Genomic DNA, 27192 nt, shown 5'->3' on the forward strand with positions numbered 1-27192 from the left:
CTGTGTGCTTTCAGATTTTTTTCTACTTTCTCTGCATCATACAGACTTTATAGAGTGTATCTTGGGGCTTTTAACTAGTGTTCAATTTATTTATGGGAAATGCACAGAGACCATTATACTTGAAATGTATGTAGATAAATACAGGGTACAGACATTCACATTTTAAATTTTGTCATCAGAAGATCAAATTTTTCTCACAACCCTTAGGAAACCTTTTTTTTCTAATAACACATGAAGGGTATAATATAATATAATATAATATAATATAATATAATATAATATAATATAATATAATATAATATAATATAATATTATTTTCATTATAAACAAAAGTTAACAAGTGTTTTTAAACACAAGTATACTCATATATGTTATTGTGTGCTATGTGGGGTGTGTGTAAAATATGCGTATTACAGCATAATATGAGGACAAACAATCAAAACTTCACTATCCAATCGCCGCAGCACCAAAGTGAGGACAGCATGTTTCAAATTGGTCCGCAGTCAGACCGTAAACAAATATCCACATTTGATAGGTTAGGAATGAAAATTTGTTACGCAACATCTACAGTTGATTTGTGTAACATGCACCGTATTATATAATAAAAATCTGAATGTATTAAGTCTGTTATGCACAGTGCTATTATATAATATATGGTCAAATCGGTTGTAATGTCGTTATCTACTTGATGAATATATTCATAATACTCTGTAGTTGACAACGCTCTCTCTCTCTCTTCCATCCAATCGCTCTATATATCGTATGTCTCCTACAGGCAATTTCATTTAATATTTTCTCATAAACATGTGGCATGGACAAACTCCCTTATGAGCTGACAAACTCTATTAACATCATATAAAAAGTGTGCAAGTAGATATCTTGTTTGTAAATTATCAACTACAGCAAATAAAAAATTGCAATTGACATTTTTTGTATATTAGTCTTGGAAGGCGTCTGCTAGAATGAAGTACATGTATTTTTTCATCTTTTATTTTTCCCTGTTCATGATGTATATATAATAACCAATTTCTACATTGAACATTTTGACCAATTTTACAAGAACCACTGAACCAATACTAGGCGTGTTAACTGTTTGTACTCATTCAAATGCATTGAAAACTTTCCCCTTATCTACTAAATCAAGAAAGCAAATCAGTAGGTACATGAAAATGAAAACTAGTATGACCTTGAATCGGTAAAAGATGTTGCATTCTTCATCCAAAATACTTGGCATGAAAGACAATTAAGGTCCATGTATAACAGACTCCGAGTATTCGACATACCGTAAACGTTCGCCTAATGGCGCACCTGGGCTCCTTCCTTTGCCTTGGGGTAAATTTCATGTACAAATAGAGAGCTCCCTCCTCTAAAAATCCCAACAAGAATTAAGGGTATGTGCCCTTATTTGCTGGTGGGATTTTTACAGGAGGACACTTTGTGTCTAAAATACCAGTTATGTCAAGGGAGCCCATAGCGCCATTAGGCGAACGTTTACGGTAGATTATTTGATGTAACATGTCTTTGTTGTTTAATCTATTCCCATTCTATTTACAGTAGTGTTCAAGTTCTAACGAATGTTTGATGATGTAAAATTAATACCGTAAAAACTTGATAGATAGCATATGTGCTTACTATCGAGCGCTTTAAAAAAATGCAAACATGAAGAGCCCCCATCCACAAAAGTGTAAAGGATTTTGTGCAAATCATCGATACACATAGTTATATACGAACAAGTAAACCTGCAAATGTGTGTGTCAACCCCATTAGCTCAGTTGGTAAGCATCAGACTTTGGTACAATTTCATGTTTTCAAAAGCGCTCGATAGCAAGAAAATATTCTAACTATCGAATTTTTACTGTATGTTACGTAGAATGTCTGATGGAAATATATTATCGATTTTACGTCATCAAACATTCGTTAAGGGTAGATGCGGTATTGTTGGTCGAAGTAGCCAAAGAAATCGATTTTTATTGTCTAAATCAATATATTATTGAAAAATAACACTGATGTTTTGCAAAAGTTCATTATACAAATCATATACTTTTGAAAACTTGCTTAATTTATTGTTGTTAATAAGTTATGTACATTTTACAAAAGTGTTGTTGTTTCAGCCCTCTTTACAACATAACTCAAGAACCACATGACCTACAAAATATTTCTGTGATATTTGAATTCTTCTACACGCTCGCAAGGAAAGGAGCAATGCAATTTTTGCCAAAGCTCACTACCATTCGCAAGATGTTGTGAACTACCAAATCGCAACACTTTAAAATTGTGTATTACCTTAAAAGTTGAACATTACTGGAAATAGAGTGGGAGTAGATTAAATAACAAAGACATGTTATGTTGAATATTCAACATCATTATCTCTTTTTAAAAGTCTGTAGCGGCCCTTATTATTCCTAAAGAATCCATGCATAAAATATTAATTCCACAATAAACAAATGCCTTTTTATTTCGGTACAATAATGAATGACGTTATTACCATAAAATGAAATGCATGGGTCAGTGATCGCAACTCATTAGAACAGCAAACATACAAACTGCATGAAGTGAATAATTTTAGATGTCATCAGGCACGCAGACATAATAATGGCAACACTGATTTTCATAGCTACTGAAAGTTATTCCGAGGTATAAGAGAGCCAAATTTACACTGCAATGATGCAAATTAATTTATGTTGTCCTTTTTTAATCACTTTTTAATCAGTAAAAGTGGTTATATGTTTTTTGATTGGGTTTTAATTTAATATGTTACACAATGTAATGTAAATGGGCAATTTAATACCACAATTTGATTTTTCCTAAAGAAAAACTTGCTTTTAATTTCAACAAATTGTCTAATTTACACACTAATCAAATATACAGAGGAAATGACTTGCGTAATACAGCTAGTCAACTACGTAATTTTGAACAAATATTGGATTTTGAAAATGTATGACATCAAAGATATATAATTTATAATGTAAATTTGAATATTCAATTATTTATTAACTGCCAACACACCAAGGTTCAAAATGTCAGCAAATTTTTTTTCCAAACGTTAATAGCAATTTGTTACATTTTGAAAATGAAATTTTTAATAATTATTTTTCAATCAACCACAGCAATTTATATTAAAAAAATTATGTTACACTGAACATGTATTTTAAAATTCTTTACTTCTGTGCTTGTTGTTGCTCATACAATCATGAAAATTCTTACACCTGAGCGCTACAATTTTATTAATTTTCCCAATGAAATTGATCGATTGAAATGCACATAAAATCAAGGAAAAGCAAATAAATGTGGTGCGATGAAGCTAAATGAGTCCGATATCGATTAAAATTATGTTTTTAATTTCATGCAGGAGCCATTTTCAAAGCTTTATTTTGCTAAAAACACCATCATAAATAGACTTACAGTTCTTCAGATATGGCCATTTCAGTATTGCTCAGAACAATAAAATATATAGGAAGTTGAATACTATTATTGGCTGAATCTCAAAATCAATATTCTCAACATCCCACTCATTTTGCTTGATCGCATCACATATACCCCATGTGGCAATATTTAAATAAGTTTTGCATAATTTAATTTTCCTGAAATCCTGAAATTTGATGAAAAATACAATTTCTTTCCAATCTAGATGAACACTTTGGAGAAGATAGCACATAAACATCCCTACCCTTATAAAAACTGTTAAAATGATTGGAACCCATGACCTGTCTACCTCCACTCTATTAACCGCAGTCTATGGCCCTCACAGACTTAGCAAGCACGTAGCCAGCCTGAAGGGCTGGACCAAGCGCGATAAAACAGGAAGTCCTGCTTGACCAGTTCTCCACAGAAGAACTGACTTACACCTGTTACTTTGATGACAGACAGACAGACAGACCAGAATTATTCATGGATACATTTTAAACTTGACAAATTCCTTAAAGAACTTAGACCAAAAGCGGGGCTTCATCATTAAGCAACCTCTCTGGATAGTATATTTTAAAAGCAACAGAGCTCTAAAAGTAGCACTACCTCCACTCTGGCAAGTGTTTGGCACAGAATCTACTAAATCTAGATCTGGCATAGCCAATGTAATTATGTAACCCTGCCTACGTGACTCAACTGTTGTAAACAAATCCACATGGTTTTCATGTGTGAACAAAACAGGTGGGATTGGGGAGGTGGATTGCTTAATGTCAAGGGGTTTTATAAGCTAACCTAAAGACCCTGGCTGGCTGGGAACTGTGCCAAGGCATACCAGAATCAGCTGATTGCATAGTATAATGCACATGAATCAGGTGTACAATGTATTCAAAAGTGCTTTTAATTTTCTGTGGTTTTAAAGAAGCAAACTAGCTTCAGGTTAGCTTTTTTAAAACTTGGAAAATAACTTAAAATGTGTGCATTTAACCATATTTTTTGAGAGGTATAATTGCGTGCATTCGCAATTCATGCACTGCATTTACATATTTGTGATGCGATCAAGCAAATCAGTCGGCACTCGGAAATATTGATTCGGAGATATAGCCAAACAAAAGCAATATTTCCTTTTGTTTCCTATTGTTTTGGAAACTCTTTAATTGCTCATATCTTTGGCACTGGTTGTTCAATTTCAATGGGGTTTTCTGCAAAATGCAGCTTTGCAAATGTTTTTTACTATCCTAATAAAATAAGAAACTGAAAATTTAATTTTTCCGAGTTCCGACTGATTTTGCTTGATCGCATCACATTTTACAGTTGTCTTGCAGTTACGTGTTGTTGACTGATGCTTGGGACTGAGAAATGAAGATATTGTGGATGATCCATTACAAACTCAATTTGGCCAAAAATCCGCTCTGCAGTGTACTCCCCATCAAAATATTCTACAATTCCTATTTCTTTATCGTAAATTGCAGCCTCATTCAGCATGGCAAATGTCCAGTTTAACATCCACAACATGGTAAATAATGACATAACTAAGCACCTGGGTTACTAATTAGGTCAGAATACAGTAATCCTCGTTTCATATCATCCCTACTGTTCACCATGACCTTCTCTGGTCAAATCCCCAGGCACGTTTTCGTTCAGCGTTTTAATCCTACCTAAGCACCTTCACAGGCTTATTTGCTTTGCTTTCCTAATTGAATTCATCTCTCAGGAACGTCATATCGGACTATTCCAGTTGAAATCCATACACCCCCTGTGCACGACATATCCTTTATCTCCCAACACAGGGGATTTAGAGTTCAAATGGCATCGCCCATTCAGGTAATCCCATTTAAAATTTGCACTCCCTGTGTGGGAGATTAAGGTCATATCTTCCATATGGGGTGTAAGGATTTCATCTGGAAAAGCTAATTTTCAAAGCTCTTAATAAAGGTCACATCTCCATTTCAGGTTGATTGCCTGCAGTTATTTTTCTTGTCATCACGATATTATGACGTCACAAAAAATAATGGTAATGCTAATTTTCCTAATTAGTATTATAACTGGGACATTTCAGTTGAAATCCATACACCCCTATGGAAGATATGATCTTAATCTTCCACACAGAGAGTATAATTTTTTTAAATGGGGTTATCTGAATGGGTGACTCCATTTGAAATTTACAACTCCTGTGTGGGAGATTAAGATCATGTCTTTCATAGGGGGTGTATGAATTTCAACTGGAAGAACCATTATTTGTGACATCTCTTGAGGTGCAATTATCTAATTTGTGTTGACCACTCCCTAACTTTTGTTTCATAAATTCTAAGCATTTCATTTTTATATCCAATTAGTAGCCATCTAAAGAAGGATATGGCCATGATAAAATGTTCATTTCCATTACATATTTGTGGCCAAATCATTTTTTTTGAGGGGGGGGGGAGACATTGTGGCACAGCAGTTAAGGTCTTCAACTGGTGCAAGAGGAATCAACATTCATTAGGCCCTACATATTTTTGGCCAAATGTTTGTTTGTTTTGTTTCTTAGAGAGCAGGGTTTTTGACTCTGATGCATGGTTTGATTCCCAGAGGAGACAATGTCATTAGCAATTATCCGACCCGTCTATTACATCGAATCAAATTGTGGTGCAGATGTAGTGGGTGACAAAGCCCTCACAGCCAGTTCCGATCAGGGTAACATCCAGCTGTTTGTACACCTTTACGGGCATCAATTTCACTACCTTGGAGTGACATTTGGCACATCTTCCTGGATTATAAAGGTGTTTTTTTCATCCCTTCTCAAAATGAACAAGTGCCTTGTGACAGGTGTGAACATCACCCCTGGGAAATAAATCCAAGGTATTTGAAACATCAAAATCGCTCTTTATAATTACCTCTTGTATCAGCTCGTCCAGTTTCGTCCCGCCTTTGACCGTCCTGCGCACCCAATCCACAGCCGTCTCAAACATGTGCCGTGCGCTGGTCGCTCCGGACTCCTGGGTAGCGATCACCTCAAGCTAGTGAACAAAAGAAAATGCAACACAAAATGCAACATTGTTCTACGCCTTGGATCGGACACATCATCATCATCATGTAAGTCTACCAAACAACCCCTTTTTTTTAAATCTGCAACCATTAGAACACACACATATATGCTGCAACTGCTATCCGGTCTGCAACCATTAGAACACGCACTCTGCAACTGCTATCTGGCCTGCCTGCTCACAAATCACACTTGGCTGTTTTCCCTGAAAATTGATAGAATGGGAAAAATAAAGATCAAGTCATTAGTAACGCTTTGATTTCACTTTTGGCTTCCCACTTCTACCCCGGTTCTGAATGCCAATCTTCATCATGCCACCATCTCCTATGTATCTTACCCCATCCATTTATTCCATGCATGCCAATTTACTCTAACTGTATTCAGCAAATTCCTTCAGCGGTGTCCGACTGCTCTTCCTGATTATCGCGTAAAAAGAACTAGGTCATGTGTTGCTTCGCAGCTTGATCAGCGAATGAGGTGCCAATGTGATGATGACGTCATTCAATTAGCCAATCAGAACCCCAACTTATGTGTTTACGCTATAAACAGCGCCAAATTGGAGACCACTGAAGAACCTTGCTGAAAACTATATTAGAGGATGCTTAATAAAGAGCGTTTTGTAAAAAATAGTAATTTTAGCGATGGGAATTAACAAATTTCATCAGATTTAATAGTTTCATCAGCAAAACACATTTTAGAAGAAATAGGGAAAGTGATCCCGCCCTTGAATTTTTAGTCGGTATGGTAATGAAGCTCCAGTGGTCAGGAGGCACAGACAGGTCTCACAAACCTGAGGTCCTGGGTTTGATCAGCGGACAGGATCACTTTTCCATCTTCCTCCTATAAAATATAATAACAAAACTGTTGAAACCCTATGAAGTAGTGCATAATTGTTATAAATTCCTCATCAGACCTCATCTGAAGTGTGGATCTCAACTTCCATAGGCCAAGTTTAACAGTCCACCTTCGCACTTGTTCCAATACTGACCCTCTGCGTGTCAAATAAAGCTAAATTTGGACTTGGAGAAATCTGCAACAATTCCTATAGTCAATTTGGCTTCCTCGAGACAGTATTGTCCACCGTGTGATACACGCGTGATCAAATGCGGTGTATTGTATGTACTGCAGGGTGCAGTAGCGTCACATTGCATGCTACAGATGCACCGCGTTTGATCACACATGTATCACACACAGACACCTCTATCTCAAGGAAGCCGAATCAACCATACCAAATGGAGTCCAATTGCCGATCTCGTCAACATCAATGAGCAGACGATGCTAGACTTGGTTCAAGACTAAGTGCAGAGAAGTGTAGTAGTCTATGTTCATATTTTCAAATGTAAATTAGCGAGAAACTCAACAAAATAAATAAAATGTAGGTCTAATGCTTTCCCTATTAAAACAAAATACACCCTATAAAAAACCACACAATAAGATTAGTTCTTTTACCTGGGTCATGCATGTCAATGATTACTCTGAAATTAATACACGGCAAAAACAAACCTGGAACCTGATGTCACAAAATAAACAAATGAAATGGAAAGTTTATTTTACCAATGGAAAATGAAAGATTGAAAAAGAAATGGTGTGGTGATGTGGCATGACACGATTGTTCACACCAATGAGGGGGTGTCCAAAATTTTTTGAAATCACCCAGAAATGAAGGAGCTATATTGATGGAATTTTGTCAGTATAATTACTGGTCCTTATGTACATTATGGTCCAAAAATGGTCTCAGAAGTATGTCTACTTTTTACAGATGGTGCTAGATGGGCGGTAAGCAAATAACCTTTTCATGATAAGATCCTCCACTTTTTTCACAGTGGCCGCATCATCCCTAAGTGATGGACCTCCACTTCTTGGCTCATCTGTGAGGGACATGTGGACACTTTGGAAATTCCTTTTTCAAAAAGCAACAATGTCATATGACAGGCAACCATCGCCGTAGACAGCCTTCATTTCATCATTGATTTTCTGGGCATTGTAGGCCTAACGCTTCAAATAAAGCCCGGAAATGCAGGACCTTAATCACGCTGCGTGCCTCAATTTTCTCCTTGCAGGCTATGTGCTTACCACCCATCTAGCTCCACCTGTAAAGAAAGTAATCATAAAGTCTTATTCAGATTTCATTTGACAGCTTAACCATCGCGTATACGCGCGCGACTTCAAGCGTGTGCATTGGACCTTGTGCAAATAATACGTGCTGGACGGCTAGCAGTACGCTTAATTTGTAAAAGGGAATCTGAATAAGACTTTACTTAAATGAAACCATTTTTGGACTATAATGTACATAAGGACCAGTGATTACACTGACAAAATTTCATCGATACAGCTTCTTCACTTCTGGGTGATTTCAACAACTTTTTGATACCCTTGTATGATGTACCTATAACTATATTGAATGGGGTGTTCAATGTGGTCCAATATGCCTTCAAATTTCCAGAAACTGATTGGTTGAGTCCATTATTAGATGTTAGTGCATGCATCAAAGTTCTCCTGAAAAGTTCTATTCGAGAGAACACAGCCATGTGTTGCCATATTTATCAGATGGCCAGAGTGAAAACTGTGACCTTCTGCAGCCATCGCAGCCAGATCCCCTTTGAACTTGAACCATCACTTCAGTGCATGCACCATAGTCGAGTGGTGAATGCCTTAAAGACTGAGTTAACTTTACTGCTGATAATACCATCTTTAAGCTTGGGCATTACAATTTAATGTTTGCTGACAAAGATTTTACAGGAGCAAATACTTTCAAATCAAAGTTTCCTGGAGGTACACTATTTTGCCCAACATAAATCATGTTTTGATGAATCTCATGTGAAAAAATTGGATCCAAAGCATAAAATACGATGCTTTATGCCCAATATTTATCAAAAGACCAAATATGGAATACATTTTAGAAAACTAACACAGGATTCGTATTACACATTGTTCGGCTTATAAATTGGCGAAAATTGAGATGCCTAACATCTTAGATTGATAAAGAATGGCGTACAAGCAGCTGAACGCAGCGCCAAACGCTAATTTTGTGTCGCGTAATGTGCAACTGACTGACTGGTAAGCTTGAGCTCATGCAAGCGTAAGAATAGACTTTATTTACACCCAAAAACTTAATATTTTTCGCCAATTATAACCTCAACAAACTATAACCTCACTTCTAGCATCTACACAAATTGCATGCAAATATCATCATCCTCCAGAAAATTGTGACCGATCCCTTACCTGTAACCGTGGCAACAGCTGGAATTCTTGACTTAGCACCACATCATCAAAGTTCTTCTTCACGTAATCATCCACAATGGAGACAAGGTCAGGATCACACTCCTCACTGGCAAATTCACGGAGTTCTGAACAACATGACGAGAAAAAAGGGTACAACTTTCTCAATTTAATGTTTCAAATTGCTGGGTCAATAGACCTTTTTCAATCAACCTTTTTCCAGTCATCACTGTCTACTAGTGTTGCTAAAGCTGTGATAAGGTAGCCCAATTGGGTGACTTTCCCATGCAGCTTTCACCTATGTCCTGTTGCATAGTAAAATTTGGCCAATTTCGACGTTTGGTAGTTTCCCATTCTTTATCTTGTTTATCTTGTTTATCACAGATACAACATAATTCATTACTGTATGTGCTAGACACTGCGCACAGGGCCCTAGATGCATCAAAACGGTATTTTGCATTCAGGCATACAGGGTTTGAATACCGAGGACAGAGGGTTTTTTTTATCCGTCATTTCTTTTTCTCAATTGTCCTTTGGCTACTGCACATTTTGTTTGCACCCAAATTTAATATTTTATTCAGAAATTTCTCATTAACGGTATTCCAAGCTTATTATCTTTTTCCCATAATATAATCTTCTGGCAACATAAAAAAAATATTGCATTAATTTGGTATATTACTTATTACATTATGACATTACAATAAATCCAATAAAATTCAGTGCTCCTGACATACGTGGCTTTACAGTGAAGTCTCATCCATCAATCATTCCAATGACGGTTTTTCACAGATGAGTGACAGTGATCAATGCACATTATCCCCCAATGCAGACCTGACTGTATCAAAAATGTAATATCCTCCAGAAATGAAATACATACATCCCGACTTTTTTATCATTATTTACTCCCAGAATATGAGCGTCATGGATATCAAACAATACGGATATGAAGCAATACGGTGTCGGCATGAAAGCCGGATGAATTGCGTTTGTTTTATGGTCTATACATGTCCCGTACAAGGTCATTGCGATGGACTATTCCAGTTGAAATCCATACATCTTCTATGGAAGACATGACTTTAATCTTGAATTTCAAATGGGGTTACCTGAATAGGCAATTCCATTTGAAATCTACACACCCTGAGTAGATTAAGACCATGTCTCCCACAGGGGTGTATGGATTTCAACTGAACAGCCATGTTTGAATCTTGTCTATTGAGGCTATATCAAACTTGTTCCCCTCCACCAGTATTTACTCATTTATCAAATAATTAAATCAAATCTCTGCGCATCACTTTTGCGATTTATATCAGAAAGTATCCACATGACATTTACATTTGTATGATACACTAGGATCCACAACATGCTCATCTATCAGGGCACAGTTCTTTAACCCCTAATATATTTGCACATTCATTGAATGACATTTGAAAATGTGGGTACAAAAACTCATACTCTGTCATTTGAGGTCAAATTTTGGACTATGATTGTTTTATTGAGGTTATTGGACCATGCCATTGGGATGAGGCTATTGTAGATCATAGTGATACTCTTTGCTTAACTGACAAATTGTATAGCCGTCTTGCAAATATTTTTCAATATTGGAATTCATGTTCAGCATATGGCCTTGATACTGGTTTGAAAAATGCACTTTGTTTGTATTAGGCCAAGTAAAATAAAAAAACATGTTTCACGTCCGGATTTTTGAAAAAAAGGAGGAAGCGGGGGCTTTTTTTTGTTTTATTTTTATCTCAAAATCGTGTAAATACCCATAATTAGAGCTGTTTTAGCATATAATGCCTGGAAAGAGGAGGAGGCCTCTTTTTATTTGTTGTTCTGAGAGATAGGCCCCCTCTAACTATCACAAAACCTTATAAAAGTGTTTCTTATATATTAGCAAGGCTATAGAAAGCATTTCTACTTCCTAGACATATTTTTGAAAAGTTATAACTGAATTTCAAAAATAAAAATAAAAATGAAGAAACCTCAAAAAAGGAAGCGGGAGGGACATGAAACATGTTTTGTTTTTTATTTGGCCTTATATTTTTAAAACATGGTAGAGGCAACAGAACGGATGCATTTTTATTGTACTGTCGTTTTAACGAGCTAATTGGCAACATTGATGTTTGTTCAAACTTGTCCTTGCCAATGCACACTAATTGAGGGATACAAACACACCGAACTCAGCTCTATTGTTCGTATTTTAAAACTATAAATACACTGAATAGTAAATACACCATTATAAACAATAATTAAAGGAAATAACATCTTATACTTTATCTGTGATTAAATTATATAGCAAAGCATCTCTTCGAATTGAGCTGATTTATGCGGGGAACGTGCATTGTGCAAGGTCATTTAGCATTGGAATTGGATTCTATACTCCTGGAATGCTGTATTTCAATTTCCAGGAATACAGTACATATTCAGTAATAATCAAATTCCAAAAATATCACTGGGATTTCTAAGAATCACTGCTCGCTGTTTCTTCCGCTCTCCTCCCAAACACTACACAGATGGATTATAAATTAACACATTTTACACAATTCTATAATACTGAACTCCACTTGAACTTCAGGGATTTCTCTTTCTGCTGTTTGATTTACATCTGCTATCATCAGACAATCTATGTCATGGACGGCCTCATTGATTTAACATTTGGCTATTATAGTTGAGATCCATACACCCCCCACTATGGCAGACATGACCTTAATCTTCCACACATGGGAGTGTAATTGGGTTACCTGACTGTGTGACTCTATTTGAAATCTACACCCCCTGTGTAGGAGATTGAAGTCATGTTTTCCACAAGGGGTGTTTGGATTTCAAATGGAACAGCCCACTTGGATATTCCAATTTCCATTCTGCTCTAAGCATGTTAAGGGATTTTTGTTTCATCAATTCTAAAACACAGACTGTTTGAGCGAGATTTGTGGTGCAATTTCTGATGTGTATCAAGTTTGAAAGCAACATGTTTGTAATCAATATTACAGAGTCGGATAAACAGACATGAAATCTATTCTCTACTCACATCATCTATTCTTAGCCAATGCCTGAATATTCTAATTATTGCTTTCTGAGCAGAGTGCACTTGTTTCATCGTTTAATGGAACTATGTACAAAATTAAGGAATTTTTGTTTCATCAATTCTAAACCCAGGTTTGAGCAAGATTTGTGGTGCAATTTCTGACGTGTATTAAGTTTGAAAGCAACATGTTTGTAATCAATATTAACAGAGTCGGATAAACAGACATGAAATCTATTCTCTACTCACATCATCTATTCTTAGCCAATGCCTGAATATTCTAATTACTTTCTGAGTAGAGTGCACTTGTTTCATCGTTTAATAGAACTATGCACAAAATTCAATGCGAAATAGTTTGATAATTGAACATTTATCATGACAATTGATGAAATACCTGCCACATGAGATTCGTAGCCACAATTTGATTTCTCCTTTAAAATTTTCATCTCTCTCCTCAATGCGTCATCAAGAATTCACATACAGATGAATATGATGCAAATGAGGAGCCAGGAACCATTTGAAGACATACGATCGTGTTTGATTAAATAGGCTTTTATGTATGATATATCCAATACATACATGATTGATTGTAGTCTTTATGAGATGAGCCTTAAGATGACTAGGAGCTACTTTTTAAACAGACAACAGAAACCGCCCAAATATGTGACTGTCGAATCTGGACTACGTCATATTTGCCTGTCCCTCATGGAAGGTAAGATAGTGTATTTTTTAATATATTGCCCTTCACTATAAGCAGGATGCACTAATCACCTGTGTATGTGTGCAAATGATAGATTGACTACCATACCACTCTTTTCAAAGACACTAATCATACAGGATTCTATACAATTATGATCCCGGTTTTTATCCCTACTCTTTGATAATCTATACATGTGTGATGGAGAGGAACAGAGTACCATCTAGTGCAGGGCAATACATTCAAAAATAGTGTAACCCACTGCTATGGCAATTAATCCTGTTACATCACTACTTTGAATGGCTAATAAATGCTGGAGGTTAGCTATTTTCATTTCCATGAGTGACAAGCCAATTATGGCAAATTTACCAAGTCAAGTCTAAATTGCTGTGACCTTACCTAAGCAAAATCTTGGGTTCATGTTTTGTACAAGGTGTTGAGCACAAGCCATCTTTACTCTGGATATCTTCCATTGTCTGGCAGCTTGGTATACTGAATGCACTTGCTTGTAGGGTACCTCAATCCTGCAGAGAAAAGGAGCAGTAACATTCAAAGAGTTGAGTCTTATAATACATGTATTTGTGGCAATAAATTACTTGTGTCAGGGTTTGTCTTTTTCATCGGGATCAACTGAAGTGTTACGGGAAACCGTACTACCTTATATCATATTCATCCTGTTTTACCGTATCTTATGGCAAACCATACTACCAACCGTATTTATCATATTTTGCCATATCAATATGGTCTAACCGTAATAGTTGGTATGTTTGATGATAATCATCGCCCTCATCATTTTGCAATAGAACTTTTCAGCAGGACTTGTGAAAAACACTGAACTTGCACGACCACAAAAACAAATTGAACAGTGAACACATCTATTTCTGGCAATTTGAACACGTATTCGACCACGCAGTGCCAGTGGACACCGCGTTCCATACGCCACGTCAAGTATGCCACGGCCTGAAGTATGTCACGCGCTCATCAAACAGTTGTGGTGTTTTTGTTTAGCGTACATGGCATCTTTCTTAACTAATTTCCAAATATTTTCGATCACCTGCTGAACAGGTCTATACCTGACTAAAGGTCCGTTCATACAACGCTGCAATTGCTGTGCTATGCGGTGTGTTGACGATAAATCAATCACTTTTGCCGCAACTCAATGCAACTCATCGCATTTCTAAGTTAACTTTATTGCGATACCGCAACGCAGTATTCTGCGGTACCATGCATGCAGTGTGGCATCACATCGAATCGCAATTGTGGCGTAGTGTGGACGGACCTTTAGTTAACATCAAGGGGTAAAGGCAAGAAGGCCCTATCTGCAATAGCTGCCCTGTACACATTTGGACAATTTCTGCATTCTATATTGTACCCATTTACAAATATGACATCAGGCAGCTATTGCAGATACGGCTTCCTAAACCCTCGACATGTACTTACTTTCCAGTATAGGCAAAGTTAACTAACAGCTCTATCGCACCGATATTCATGCTAGCGTCCAATTCATGGTCCAACACAGCAACGCCCTCGGCAGCTCTCTCCATGTAGTAATCAAACAGATACGGGCTTCGACACGCTAGCACAGCACGATGGGCGGGGATGGCGTGACTGTCTAGACGGAGGACGACATCGACAAACTGGTTCTGCTTGCGCAGCTCATTCAGGGTGGCCATGGTAGACCCCGGTCCTGAGAGATCCCTCATAGATGAGCGGGAGGGAGGGAGTGACGGAGTGCTTTTTTTGGTCTGCAAAAAAATGATGAAAACAATGGAAAGTTGTTAGTTTTTAACTTGACTGATTACAACAACATTATATTATCTTGCATCAAACACTGAACTTGATTGCGGACAAACGTAATTTCCCCGGACCAGACCGATATCAGTCAGGCAGGTATACTTTTTACAAATTTAACGGTTTAGTCCGATTCAGGGATTCCTGCCATGGACTGGTAGGGTCAGGTATCAATTTTCACAGACCGATATCAGTCACGCAGGTAAACTTTTTACAATTTTAACGGTTTGGTCCGATTCAGGGATTTTTACCATCGACTGGTAGGGTCAGGTATCAATTTTCACAGACCGATATCAGTCACGCAGGTAAACTTTTTACAATTTTAACGGTTTGATCCGATTCAGGGATTACTGCCATGGACTGGCAGGGTCAGGTATCAACTTTCTCAGTACAATGTGCCCTGACATGTTCTTGTAGCGAGTAATTTTAATATACTGTGCATGGCAACTGAAAGGTGACATCAATGACAGTGATATGATACCTTTCATCATTTGCAACAAACACAATTTAAAGTGAACATGTCCCCAAGGAGCTTTAACTAATAATAACCAGCTACAACTTACAAGTCATACAACCACCTTCCACAGACTTTGTGGTCAATAACAATTGCAGCGAAATACACAACTCACTTTACAGAAACATTTAATTAGTCAGTGTCAAATGAAAATACTATTATTTCATCCAAAAAAAAAGAGGAAAAAAGGAGAAAAAAGAAGAGACATGATGACTTGCATGATCATTCAATTGACAAGTCAATATCATACCTTGTGTTGCCATGACAACCACATGAACATAGGCCAGAGCTATGTGAGGAAGGAAAACAGAGTTATGTGTAGCTGTATGTGCAGATAATTATTTTCATGAAGTTAACAAAGAGCAGACATCCCACCAATTAATATTTTATTATTAATATTAATTAAGAGTACTAATATTTTCTCATGATATAGTCGCCTAACACGATATTGCATACCCATAATAATATGCAGATGCAAATTTTCAAGAAGTTCCACAAATTAAATTATATTTTTTCTTCTGTGTTTGAAAAAATTAGCCTTTCAGAGAAAAATTGTTTATTTTTTCCAAAATTAGGGAAATAATACTGGTTGGCATGTTTTTTACTGGTCACCCCAGTTACTGCATACATTTTGTTTACACATAATCCAATCCTACTTCTTTACAGACATCGCCCCATTAGTAAAAGAGAACATCGCAGACATCGCAGCCCCACTCCTATAATAGTCTCATTTCTTAACCTTGTGCTTCAAGTCATGAATGAATATCAAGTGTGCCCAGACCCTCTTCATATAAATTTCATGCCAATACAAAAAAACGTTGTGGGTTTAATTTTCAGGAGAAAAAAAAAGCAGTTACAAGAAAGTGCTCTGCAGAGGATAAAGTGGTACATTACAATTTTCGTTAATTTCAAGGTTTGTACCTTGTACACAATAAATACAGTTTTTCATGTTTTTCTTTTGCGCAAGCTCAGAGGAGCAGGAAAAGCACGAACACAAATGGAACATTTCTACTTTAAAATGCACAGTAAATACCCACAGCAACATATTCATATAATGAAGGAGGATTTTATACAGTACCATATTTGAACTAATTAACATCCTCTTCAAATAAGTGGCTCCTGAGGAATTTTTCAAGCGATAACCGTCTGAGCGCCCCTTTTCAATCCACCTGTACCATTAAATTTCACCTAATGTCTAAATAAAATTATATTTAAACCTTCCGGGTTTGGAATATGATGATTACGAATTCTGATACACTGCATTTTTAATGTTAATTAATGTGTGTAAAAATTTTGATTTTGATTTTCAAATCATTTTAATAAACACATCCTGAAAGTGACCGACTTAAGGCACTAATATAATAACATCAATAACATGGCGAGTATCAACTATCAAATGGCCTCAAAAAGTGTTTGTTGATATAAGTTTGGAAGCCTTTAAATACATTGTATGTAATTTTACACCATACGAAGTCGGTTGGAAAATTGAAGCTCTCGTCAATATGGTCTAATATCTGGGACACTTTAATAGTAGTATTGTCAGTTTGTTCCATACATTTTTATCTGTTAACCCCCTGAGCACTACCTGCCGATCTAACATTGCCTCTGATTGGTCAATTACATGATATCTTTACTTTAATCACCAATCAGAATGGAGCTTTGCAAATAATTTACCCCAATTTACCCCAATTTTTTTGGTGAAATTATTCTAACAATGTTGCGGATTGGTCCAATTGATAATGAAAACTTCTTTTTGGCCAATCGGTAGGTAGTTCTCATGGGGTTAAAATCCATAGCATTCTTGCACTTTAGCCTAAAATTAACAGTTGTGTTTGTTAGGTTTATGTTATAGAAATTTTTTTTAATTTGTGTACATCGTGGAACATACTCTTTGCGTGGCTGTGCGTAGTAAGCAGTTGTACGCAGATAGCCTTGCTAATATGGACGTGTAGAGTAGCGTTGTACGCGCGTGTATTAGCATGGTTAGTCGCGGAGTAACAAGGGTCGTTGAATGTTCACAATGTACACATATTAAATAATTTTTCTATAGTTTGTTTGGTTGTTTTTTGTTCTCTTTATCATACAAAGTCACAGATATTTTCACACTTCTGTATTTAAAAATTGGTCATGAAAACATGATTAATTTTTGTGCTTAGAATTTCAAAATTTGTGCTACTTTTTAACTTAACTTATTTCATATTTTCTACATAGACTTATAATTACACTCTGAATTCATTCTAATTTTGAGTATTAGCTACATCTAAGAAGCACAAAAACACAAATTTATTTTTTTTTAATAATTTTTTTGTTTTAAATGTCATTCTTGATTTGTCCAACGTACGTATATATTGATGATTATTACCATTTTCATGCAGTTATAATTTCATTATATAAATTCATGTTTTGCAAGTACACCCTAAGATTTATACGATGTTTCTGTAACAGTGGGTCTTCTGTTGAATAATTTTAAAAAATAACAAATTTCTTGCTTTGGTAAGATTAAAATTGTTAATTTATCAAAATTAAACACCATGAAAAAAACCCTCTGAAATTGAAACTTATGCGGCCGACAGGTCATAGTGGTCATATAATCCTGTGGCATTGATAGACCAACCACCATGCAGGTAAATGCGAGCGGCTTAAATGTACAGAAATTGTCTGACATTTACCTTCATTAACCTCAATGGATGGCACGTTTCATCTTCAGCAACACAATTGATGACCACGATGGCCTCATCCCAATGCCATAGTTCAATAATCTCAATTAAACAATCAGAGAGCAAAATTTGACCTCAAGTTGCCGAGTATGAGTTTGTGTACCCAAATTTCCAAAGGTCATTCAATGAATGTGCAACTGTATTGGGGTTAAAGAAATGTGCCCTGATAGATGAGCATGTTGTGGATCCTAGTGAATGGTTGACCACGGCGCTCCTTTACATTTTAGACAAATGTATATCACACATATATTTTGATTTTTAAAGCGTGTTTTAGAAAAAGTAAAGAGGGGGAAAACTCTCTGACATTTGCTGAAACATCAATCTCCATGATATGAAGACACAGGCTAATTAGCATGAGGCCAATAATCTTTTTTCCAAGGGGAAAGGGAACTTCTTTTTTTTGTACATGTAGATGTTAAACGGTACTCAATCCATACACTATACGTTACGACTTCATTTTTCTTGACATAATTATTTTGTTTTCATTCTTCTTATGTAAATCCGTACATAAACCGCCGATGGTCTAAGATCCGTATCATTTAGAGTATAGACCATTGAATGTTTCGAGCCAAACTTGCATTCCCTAAATCCACATTTGAAGAGCTTTGTTTCAAAACCCCTTACATCCACTTGCCCAATTTTGAGAACACATCAAAAAATCATCAAAATAATCACTGATATACATAAGGTGTTTTTCAACAAAAGCAATTTTCGGCACGATGCTCATCCTACCCAAGCATCCCGCCAAAAACTGCTTTTGTTGCAAACCCCCATATATCAGTGATTTTTTTTGATGATTTTTTGGTGTGTTCTCAAAAATGGGCAAGTGGATGTAAGGGGTTTTGAAACAAAGCTCTTCATTTACACATTATGAAAACCATGCTTAACCATGCAAACTAACAGTCTCTCAAATCCTATGTGAATTCCAAATTATATGCAGCATGGTGAAAGTGGATTATTAAGACATGACTTTTGTATGGTATGGAGCATCATTTATCAAAACTCAGTTTTATAAAAATTTATTGTCCTTGAAAAAAGGATTTTAATGGCCTCATGATCATCAAAGCTGATTATAACTGCGTCTTCATGATATTGAGATTGATGTTTCAGCAAATGTCAAAGAGTGCTTAAACGTTTTACCTCTTATTTTTCAACTAATGCTCTTAAAAATACGGTATATATCGGTAGTATTTAGTGTATATATTTCAAGCACAGTTTATTTTAAGACCGTTCAAGGAAATGTTGTCTTTCAGTTAAACTGAGTAAACCTGCTTTCAAAATAGTACTATCAAAGCTATACTGTATAACAGGTAATTTATCAGGACGGAGGTTTTGATTTTTGCGCTGAATTTAAGAACCGCAAATTTAAAAGCCGCTACCTTTTTAACCCATAGGCTATGATGATGTGTAGCTGCATAAAACCGCAAATACAAGGAACTGTTCAAGAGAGTTAAAATCAAGAATAATTACCAGACTGACGCTGAGCATAGTCCCACCCCGCTTTTGGGTAAACATTTTTTCAAAATTGGGGGTGGGACTATACTCAATTTCAAAAAAAAAAAAAAATTTTAATTTTTTTTTTAAGTTTTTATTTTTTCGGTTTTGTAGTGTCCCTAGACCTAGACCTAAATGCTAGGATCATTCATGGTTGACCTAAAAAATTTTTTTTTAAATTCAAGATATTTTGTATTTTTAATATGAAAATTGATAATTTGTATTCATATCATAGTCTATTAATGATTTCAAAATGCATTGAATTTGAATGCATTTTGAAATCATTAATAGATTATGACATGAATACCAAATATCAATTTTCGTATTAAAAATACAAAACATCTTGAAATTTTTTTTTTTATTTTTTTTTTAGGTCAACCATGAATGATCCTAGCATTTAGGTTGAAATTTTTTTGAATTTCTTGTATAAAATAAATAACCCCCAAAAAAAAAGAAAAAAAAGGATGTGGGGACTATACTCGCGTCAGTACGGTAATACTGCAGAAATATCCTGCTATACTGGACATGATGCACAAAAGTTTCTTCCATCTAAAAACATGATCTTTTCTATCAAAGATTGTGAAAAATAAGTTGTTGCAAATAATTTATTCTACTGTATTTTTATCCTGCCCCTTTTCTATGGTTGATCAGTATTCGTTGGCTAAAATTTAAATTGTAACAAGCTAAAGAATTATCCAAAAGGGACTCTCAAATGCATGGAACACCTGGGAAAAAAGTAAAGCGAGACAGAGAGAAAGAGCTAAATCTCTGAGCGTCATCATCATCAGTACCATTTCCATAGTAAGTACGCACTACATCTATGGACCACAATGACCTCATCCCAATGGCATAGTTCAATAATCTCAATTAAACACTCATACTGCAATATGTGACCTCAAGTTGCAGAGTATGAGTTTTTGTACCCAAAAGTTCAAAGGTCATTCAATGAATGTATAAATGTATTAGGGTTAAAGAACTGTGCCAAGATGTTGTGGATCCTAGTGACGGGTGTTTACTACGTCCCATTATGTAACTCCTCTAGGCTAGTTTCTTCAAGCTCCCAAGGAGTCTAGTTTTAAAGCAAATTGCTTTTTTCGCTAAGTGTATTCTCCATTTGACTTCCTTTCATCGCTGATGATTAATTCCCAAGACTAGAGGGTCGTTTTGAGACTAACCTGTGTCAAAAATACAAACCATTACCTGACAGTTTATAGCCTATGTTTTTCCCCCCCAAGTTCTACTAATAAAATACAAACTAACTGCCACTTCGTTTGCTGCAAATTTTACATATTTTAAAGAGAAAAAAAATAATAAATTCCATAAAATGTCAAAATAAACTTGCATTAGTTCAGGGCACACACCACTAAATAATCGTCCCATTGAAATACACGGGAAAATACAAGAAAGTAAGTTTGTTTTTCTACCCCATGTAACAACATTTTTAATATTTTGATCAAACCAGTGTCTTAAATAAAGATTAAACTTTTATTTAAATTTAATTTTTGGGACAAGTTAAGACAAACTTAAAAGATACGCACTCCTGAACAGCGCCATCCCGAATTTCAGCCGACACGCTCGCCTCCTTACCAGTTCCGCCCATGATATTGTTCCGAGGGCCTATTACCCATGCACATTCGATTCAGAAAATTTTCTGAACAGATATGTAATGTTGAGCTCCTATTCTATCTTTTTTATCAAAACAACCAAGAGTCACTCAAATTTGGTTCCCTCGGGACGCCGATATATTTCGCATAGGTGCTATTTTTTACGAACTATGAAGGGTTACACCAAATGCGGAAGGATTTGGTGTAGTGCACCCTTATAAGAAAAAATATTTTTGATATTCTTTATTTTTGGAATCAGTGGTCAACATCCTAAAAAAGTGTAATTGCTTTTATCGCTAGTCACTCCAAAGTTATAAAACAGGGCTCCAAACAAGCTTGGACTGAGTGAAAATATGATACTTTTCGCAATTTTCAGCATTCAAGGGCCAGAGCAACATTTTGACCATGTTAAACTGTATTTATAATTCCATTTACATCAGGAAAGTGACTTTGTTTACAAAAATATATGTACAATCACAAATTTAACATGACCGAAAAGCGACATATGTGATCATTTCACCCCCCCCCCCCACTCTTAGATCATGCATAATATAAAGACGTGTCAATAGGCATATGCCTTAAGTTGGGGGGGGTTATGGGTAGATAGAACGGTAATTTGACACTCTAAAATGTTAAATTTCCAAGTTATGTATTATTTTTGCATGATCTAAAATTAAGAAACCCCATCATTAGAATTAATTGATAAATAATTTCTCTCTTGGGAATTGAACATTTGGTCATGAGATAAAAATGCCGTTATTTTGTCATCATTAGGCCATAATATAGTATGCTTTGACTTTAGATGTCTATTGAGACCCAATTAAAGGTTCAGTGATTATTTTCAAAACGGTTATAATTGAGTTTTGATCTTATAATTACATTTTGCATCAAAATAATTCCAAAGATGTTTCATTTTTTCAGCACCGAGATAACCAAAAGTGACCACTTCTATGATATTGGGGCCAAAATAGCTCAATTTCAAGCACGGTCTTAAATTGTCAATTCGACGGAACTTATGCTTTTGAAGCTAATTTCTCGTATGCTTAAGAATGAAATCGCGATTTGTAGACGGAAATAGAAAAACAGACTTTTTTCTTTGCAAAGACATCAGTTTCAGTCAAAATCTCAACTTTTTGGCACTTAAAATCAGGTATTAATCATGTACATAGCATTTAAAAATGAGTCTTCAAGGGCACACACCACTAAATAATCGTCCCCATTGAAATACACGGAAAATACAAGAAAGTAAGTTTGTTTTTCTACCCCATGTAACAACATTTTTAATATTTTGATCAAACCAGTGTCTTAAATAAAGATTAAACTTTTATTTAAATTTAATTTTTTGGGACAAGTTAAGACAAACTTAAAAGATACGCACTCCTGAACAGCGCCATCCCGAATTTCAGCCGACACGCCGCCTCCTTACTAGTTCCGCCATGATATTGTTCCGAGGGCCTATTACCCATGCACATTCGATTCAGAAAATTTTCTGAACAGATATGTAATGTTGAGCTCCTATTCTATCTTTTTATCAAAACAACCAAGAGTCACTCAAATTTGGTTCCCTCGACGCCGATATATTTCGTGATAGGTGCTATTTTTTACCGAACTATGAAGGGTTACACCAAATGCGGAAGGATTTGGTGTAGTGCACCCTTCAGGCATATATCATGTGATGATTTTATTCCTTCACTATATTTGTCTGTTTTGTCTTGTTTTGTTTTTTATCAATGTTTGTTGTATGTAGGCTTGACTGTAAAAAAGTTTGGAGCAACTTAATTGCCATTTGGATGACAACTTTGCCATCATCAATTCTGAATCCAAATAAAGAAACGTCTAAAAATTGTTGAAACTTTTGTGGGAGATTTGGCTATCTTCCTGAGAAATAAACAGTTTTATGACTTTTATCTGGGCCTGTATAACAGTATAACCTGTGGTATTTAACCAGGATACAATTGGGGAATCAGTTGTTTCAATAATAATAAGATGTTAACTCACTTACAGATCCCAAGTCCAATCATAACTGACCACTAACATAATAATATACAATTATCATATAAATGGAGCATAGATTCAGAGTCTATGGTGGGGGGTACATGCAGGAGATGATCTTACTCTGATCAGGCTCTGATTGGCCCAAAGTTTTGGTATGTGAGCAGGAACATAATTTATGACACTGGACACCAAACATGGCCAAAGAACTGTGTGATGTCAATGAAGCAGGATTATGCATTGTTTTGACATTTTCCAAGAAATCACCTGCATGTATGTCTTGGAATCGAACAGTTATAGTACAATTGTAGCAATTACATATTTACCTAATATAATCTTAATAGGGTGTGGAGGACAAAATTTATAAAAGCTTAAATTTAACAATTGTAATAAATCAAAGATTAATTTAGCATAATCATGTTTATTGAAGGCCTTTGTTATTGTGGTATTATGACCCATCACCCTTGTTATAATAGGGCTTCTTGGTAGGCCTTCAAAAACAATGTTTTTGAAGGCCTATGCTTTAATCTAGCATTGCTCTTCCAGCAATACTGTACATTGTACATCCTCGAATAGTTGCCCCCAGGGGCATTGTATTTTCCAAAAGGGGGGGAGGGCGTTTATTAAAGGTCATTTTTAGAACAATAATTCCCGCTGAAATCATTAGGTAAGCTTAAAACTCATGCTGAAATGACAAAACTATGAATGACTTCCGGTTCACTTCCGGGTTTACGCCAAAATTAGCAGTCGTGTGTGCACCTTGGTAAGCTTACTTCACAAGATAGCATGGAAATATCAGCATTTTTGAAACATCTTGGTTGAAAAAAATAGTGGGGGCGTTTAATTGAAGCGGCCGGGCGGCTATTGGAGGTTATACTGTATGCATTTCTGCCTGCACTTTTTTTTTTTCAAATGTTATATACATAAAATAAATAAAATAAAAAATACATCATAAATAAATACATTTTGCATGCAACCAAAATTAGCATCTTTAAAAAACCCCAATGCATGTGTAGAATGCTTCCTAGAAATTATAACATCACAAAGTACAGTGATTGATATTTGGTAAGCTTAACAAAATCCAGGGTAGTGTTAATAGCAGGAAATCCCTTGCAGAACAGGTAGGCGGACGGATTAAACATGTAGGTCATCTTTTCGTTCATCATTGATTAATATGAAACTGATACATAAAACTGGTACCAAAACAATTTCAATTAAATTGACTGAGAATGTGTACCGGATGGATCTATTTCATATCATTCACATACATCTACATTGGGACACAATATATTATGGACAGTTTCTACTCTTTATCCCAGAAACATACAGCGCTACTTTTTTTTTTTTTGATTAAAAGAAATATTATCCTGTTTTGCCAAAAACATAGCCAAATCCTAATCCCTCATGTAGTTCTAGTTCCATAGAGATTACGGTATGTAGTACAGTACAGTGACTCGGAAGTCTTTTCGACTTGACTCCAGAAATTGTTAATTTATTGAAACAACTCGACTCAACCATTAAATGACTCCAGGCCCGTATGCATGATTTTCTTTTTTTTTGACCAAAAAAGCGTAAGATACCTACGCTCACAAATGGTGATATTTTGGGATTTTTTAAAATATATTTTTGTACCCCCCCCCCCCTGCGTACGGGCCTAAATGACTCAAAACGTTACAAATCTGGTCTCTCTATGGTCCCAGACTCCCAGGTCAACTTCAATAACCAAGTCATCATGACAATATCCAAATAATAATTACCTAACAGCATTTCCTGTTTGGATACATTGTATCAATGCATTGAGTTTACATTCAAGTCAAGTCATCGCCGTTTTTGATAAACGAGCTTACATAAAAACCCTGTGTGCAATACAGAATTCAATTATTTCTTTTCAATTTGTATGTCCCATGGCTTCATCACAAGAAGTTGCAATACCTTGTAGTTACAAATAAATTAAAAGTCATTGAATGATTTTTTTTTGGGGGGGAGGGGGAAGATGACAATATTCTGGACACATGATTTTGGTTACCTGCAAAATATCCTCTGTAGCTCTGTGTTCCAATGTACACTCCCGGAAAAACTACAGAACACCTATCGCACCCAATAGCCTAACCCCTAGAAAAACATATGGTGCAGTATGGTATTATATAGTTGTACGTACATGTATGCCATATTTACTTGTGCTCCTTCTCACACCTCAGCATACTCTACTTCACATACATGTACTAGATAGTACAGTATGGGGCAGGCAAGAATTCAACAGGCCTGCACCGAAGAATCTTGATTAGGACATCCCTGGGCTATATCTCACTCAGACACTCACTACATCAAACCCTAAAGATACACCTAAGAAAAAGAGGCTGGCAACAAACAGGGAACGATGTCTCCACTTAAAAACTAGCCATGTGTAACTTTTGTTTTGTTCGTATCAGTTTAGTCCTATGACAATTAGCCATTTGACAATGCGGACGGGGTGTGCACCTCATATCATGCTACGATAAGTTTTAGCATCTTTAACAAGTTTCAAATTACAATGTTTAGAAGATACAATCAACACATGCGGATCAGTTTTCATGCTGGTGTTGGCTGTTGGCTAATTCATCTGCAACACCAACAGTCGATAACACTGCGACACTGCCTAGTTAATAATTACGCTGCCCTTTAAAATACTACAGTAGCATGCATTTAACGATAAAGCAACCATGCAGCCTCGTAACCTGATCTACAAATGTTATTTTTTCTGTACAGTTTATCCAACATGACATTACCATCTTTTACTGACCACCCAAAAACCAAGGCAATACTGGATATCCCTCTCCACGCGTGTGTCGACTGCAGACGACAAGTTTCAAATTTTAAATTTCAGAATTGTACATTTTCATGACCATATTTGGAAGATGACAATATTCTGGACACATGATTTTGGTTACCTGCAAAATATCCTCTGTAGCTCTGTGTTCCAATGTCGTCGTCGTCGTCGATCTACTCATATCTGAGTATTCGTGACCTTTCTGATGAAGTTTCTCCACTCATGTCGATCTTTTGCTTTGGTGTAACAGCTGTAAATTGACATTTTGGTTAACGAAACAATTCCATCTGTCCACCTGAGTCTCTGTCTTCCTCTGCTTCTCTTCCCTCAACTTTTCCTAACATTATCACTTTCTCTAGATTGACTCCTTCTCGCCTGGCAACATGTCCAAAATACTGTAACTTCTGTTTCCTCACTGAGTTGATGAGCGAGACTTTCTCTCCTATTTCATGCCGAACACTCTCATTTGTCCTTTTGGCGGTCCATGGGATGCATAGCAGTTTTCTCCAGCACCACATCTCAAACGCTTCAATCCTTCTTTGATCTGCCGCATTGATCACCCACGCTTTCACACGCATATGTTGCGATCGGGAAAATCAAAGAGGAGACAAGTCTAATCTTTGTTGACTTGCTGATGCTTCTGTCCTTCCATAACTTGTGCATGGTGCACATTGATGTTTTTGCCTCAGTAGAGCATCCGCCTTGGTTTGAAATCATGGATCCAAGGAAGTTGAACTGTTTGATAACCTCAATTGCTTGGTTTCCTGCATGAATAGTGGTGTTCTTTCTTGTTGGTTGATGACCATCACCTTGGTTTTGCTTACATTTAGAAAAAGCCCAAAGTTTTCACTCTCCATTCTCACTCTTTCAATCAGGTCCTCAAGTTCACAAGCACTGTCTGCTAGTAGG

At 36.1% G+C, this 27192-nt stretch overlaps 1 protein-coding gene across 1 annotated transcript in view; it reads right to left on the reverse strand.

Moving 5' to 3' along the window:
* Window positions 1-27192, reverse strand: part of LOC140137531 (influenza virus NS1A-binding protein homolog) — a 76836-nt gene that overhangs the window by 9553 nt on the left and 40091 nt on the right. Inside the window, 4 exon segments of the mRNA XM_072159246.1 lie at window positions 6279-6401; window positions 9650-9774; window positions 13765-13889; window positions 14806-15110. Coding sequence (XP_072015347.1) covers window positions 6279-6401; window positions 9650-9774; window positions 13765-13889; window positions 14806-15110 — 678 coding nt within the window.

Source organism: Amphiura filiformis, chromosome 17 (assembly GCF_039555335.1).
Source record: "Amphiura filiformis chromosome 17, Afil_fr2py, whole genome shotgun sequence".
In the NCBI taxonomy this organism is placed as follows: domain Eukaryota; kingdom Metazoa; phylum Echinodermata; class Ophiuroidea; order Amphilepidida; family Amphiuridae; genus Amphiura; species Amphiura filiformis.